Below are 3,514 nucleotides of genomic sequence, written 5' to 3' on the forward strand. Positions count from 1 at the left end.
GAAAAAAAACTGACGTTGATGGAGAAAAAAATGGCAAAATATATACAGACAATCCCCAGTTTCTCTCTTATCCAAGCACAGTAGCCTTTGACCTGCAATCTGAATTCTGAACTAGCTGTTTTGTTCTCAAATAAAAAAAAAACTAGCGGTTTAACTTTTCTTCTCTCTTTTTTCACAACTGACCAGTGTAAGACAACTAGAATGGAATCAAATAATAAATCAAGAATAATGCAACACATGTACACATATCCTGATCTCCCATGTTACGTACATACGAACAGTTCAACACCAGTAAATCGATCCCAGTCCCAAACAAACGGTATGCACGCATGGCCTGTTCCACCTACCATCCCCGCCGAATAATACAACTCGTTCCCATGCCCATCGATCGATCCATCTCACCTGCCAGTTGGGCGGACGAGCTGCGAGAACACCACGCTGTTAGCGATGTCCTCCTCGTCCATATCCTCGCTGATCAGCGACAGCGCTGCGGCGTTGGCAGCCATGCTGTCCGCCACAGAAGTGGTGGTGCTGTCGCTCGTGCTGTCTGCTCCCTCCGTCTTCCCGCCGTTCTCAAATGTCTCCTGCATCTGCAACGCGAACTCAAGGTTCCAAAGGACGTCGCCCATGGACGGGCGGTCCACGCCATGGTCGGCCAGGCACTTCTCTGCCGTTTCGGCGAACTTCTTCAGGCAGTCAGGTGCGATCTTGCCGTTTAGCAACGGGTCGATGATGTCATGAAGGGTTCCTTTCCTCTGGCAGCTCATGGCGTGGTCGGCGAGGCTGACCTGCTCCCGTGGAAGGCTCGGGTTCAAAGCAGGCCGTGCACACAGAACCTCGAACAACACGACACCGAACGAGTAGACGTCGGACTTCTCCGTGAGCTGCTGCCGCCGGAAGTACTCTGGGTCGAGGTATCCGAAGCTTCCTTTGACCATGGTGCTGACATGGGTCTGGTTCATGGCCGTCGGGCCAGTCTTGGACAGGCCAAAATCAGAGACCTTGGCGACCCACTTCTCGTCGACGAGGATATTGGTCGTCTTGACGTCACGATGGATGATGGTGTACTTGGCACCGGTGTGAAGGTAGTGAAGTCCACGAGCGGCGCCAATTGTGATCTCGAGCCGTTGCTTCCATGACAGAGCCGGCTTACCACCCTTGTACAGGTGCTCACGGAGCGTGCCGTGCGCCATGTAGTCATACACGAGGATCATCTCGCCCTCGTCCTCGCAGCAGCCGATGAGCGAGACAAGGTGCTTGTGTCGCAGCTTGGACAGCATCTCGATCTCAGTCTGGAACTCCAGCACGCCCTGCTCCGACGACGGGTTGCTCCGCTTGATAGCCACCTTGGTGTCACCGTCAACCACACCCCGATACACCTTCCCAAACCCACCAACTCCAATCACCAGTGATTCATCAAAGTTCTTCGTTGCTGACTTGATCTCTCCAAATGAGAAGTGCCGGCACATGGCCGTGATGTTTGGGTTGATCAGGGCGGCGCTTCTGCCACCAGACGATTTGCTGGTGCTTGTGTGCGAGTTACCACCATACACTGGCAGCCATCCAGATGAGTGGGATGCACTGTTATTTAGCACCTTCCTCTTCTTTGATTGATACACCACGATGCAGATGGCCGCAACAATCCCAAACGCGGCAGCGCCACCTGCAGCACCGCCGATCACGGTGGCCTTGAGGTTGCTAGGCTTGGACTTGAACTTCCCTTGAGCTGAGGACTCAGCTTCCTCAAGCAACTTGGAAGGGTCGGGATTCGGACCGGCCAGGTTGCCAGAAGAGTCGCTCATCTTGAAGATCTCCAGTCCATTGAGAAGAGAATCGAAGAACTCTGACCCACTCCCAACGTTAGGCATCAGCTGTACCCACAGGACCTTGTCACCAGCACCACCAGGCATGATTGTGGCGTAGTCCTTATAGACTGGAACAAATTGACCTCCCCACCCGATGACATCGGCCCCGGACTGGGCGGTTTTGTTATTGATCAGGATGTCGAACACCCGCTGGTTCGGCTTGGAGAGCAGTAGCTCACAAAAGTGGAGCCTGACGATGTAGGTGAAGTTGCCATCCACCTCGAACACCCACGTCAATTTGTAGTTCTTGTTCACCTTCGGGTCAGGCCCCATTGATCGGCTGGTGAGGTATACGCTTGCCGGTGCAGCGTACTCTGCATCAGGGTCATTTTTAGGGTACTTGATCTGGACAGTGTCATTAGCCTGGTAGGTCACACCCACTGCGGCACCATAGATATATGGCGTGTCGTCGTACCAGTCACGTGACAGCCCAGAATCATTTGTCGGAGCCACGTATGAACCACCGACGTTGAGGCGGTATATAGTCTGCAGGCTGCTGTCAGTGGTGCTCACCTCGTTGCCGGCGATATCAACACTCGCTGCTGCTTGGCTGAAGATGTTGGGCATCGAGATGATCTCAATGCCATTGACAAAGGCGTAGGACGCATTGTTCATCGCCGTGGGTGTGAAGATCAGCGACAAGGAGCCAGTTGTTGATGGTGGGAGTGTGAACTCCCTGATGATGTACGCCTGGCTGAGCGCTTTGGCGGTGATGTACACGCTGAAATTCTTTAGCAGCGTGATGCCGGTGGATGTAGACACCGAGAAGAAGAAGTTCTCGGCGGGCAGATCGTGGTAGGACGCAGGGTAGAAGTGTAACCTAACCCAGTGGCGCTCCTCCCCAACGGAGAAGTTGTACATGGTCTCCTTGGTGAACACCCGCGCCGTCATATACGGCACCGGCGATGGGAGGGAGGGATCTTGGAAATCTGCATTTGCCATGATAGATGACTTCTCGCCGTCGATGAGCCACTTACTGTCCTTATCAGAAAGCCATTTTCTGCCGTCGATGTCCTGGCCCTCCTTGTCTGAACCACAGTTCACAAGTATGGACTCAGTTGGCTTGTATTTGTCTGCGTTGGCGAATTCGAGAACCCCAACCATAATAAGTGCAGCAATCAGGACATGCCGGCGGGACGCCATGCCCGTCGTGCCCAATCGCTGGCGACCGCCGTGCAAATGCAGACGTCAATAGAAGATTATGGCTTCTTAGGCCATGTGGAGGTGAAAGTGGTTGATTAATTGGTATGGGAACGAAGCAAAGGAGGGAGAACAGAGGTGTGTATGCCTCTGCAATCTCCACCTCGAAGAGGATGTTTGTTTGGGGGAATAAGGGGCCAAGGGAGCTTGACCAATGTGTTGTGGCCGTTGAAGACGGGCGCATGGGAGCATTTGGCGGGAACAGCTGCTGTGCGTATCATTTATTTTGGTACCTGTCATTCCATTCGATTGTGTGGACCAGCACACAGGTAGAAACTGACTAAGAAAAGCTCATACTCATGTTGGCTAATTTTAGTATAAAATGGCTGTCACTTTTTTGCAACCTCTTTCATCTATATGACCTGGTCCGAAAAGTAAACATCAAGACAACAAATTTAAAACATCATTTACACTTCTACATAATCGATTTGTCTGGACGAGACCCCTCT

The 3,514-nt window shown here is 52.5% G+C and overlaps 1 protein-coding gene across 1 annotated transcript; it reads right to left on the reverse strand.

Moving 5' to 3' along the window:
• Positions 1-202: 202 nt before the first annotated feature.
• On the reverse strand, positions 203-3,185 carry LOC4338290 (receptor-like protein kinase FERONIA). Its single transcript, XM_015782894.3, has one exon. It carries the CDS (start codon positions 3,006-3,008, stop codon positions 399-401), a length of 2,610 nt encoding a protein of 869 aa, XP_015638380.1. The 5' UTR covers positions 3,009-3,185; the 3' UTR covers positions 203-398.
• Between the last annotated feature and the right edge of the window lie 329 nt (positions 3,186-3,514).

This window comes from Oryza sativa, chromosome 5, assembly GCF_034140825.1.
Source record: "Oryza sativa Japonica Group chromosome 5, ASM3414082v1".
In the NCBI taxonomy this organism is placed as follows: domain Eukaryota; kingdom Viridiplantae; phylum Streptophyta; class Magnoliopsida; order Poales; family Poaceae; genus Oryza; species Oryza sativa.

Coding starts and splice junctions, on each gene's coding strand:
- LOC4338290 (XM_015782894.3), bottom strand. CDS start 3,008: ATGGCGTCCCGCCGGCATGTCCTGATTGCTGCACTTATTATGGTTGGG.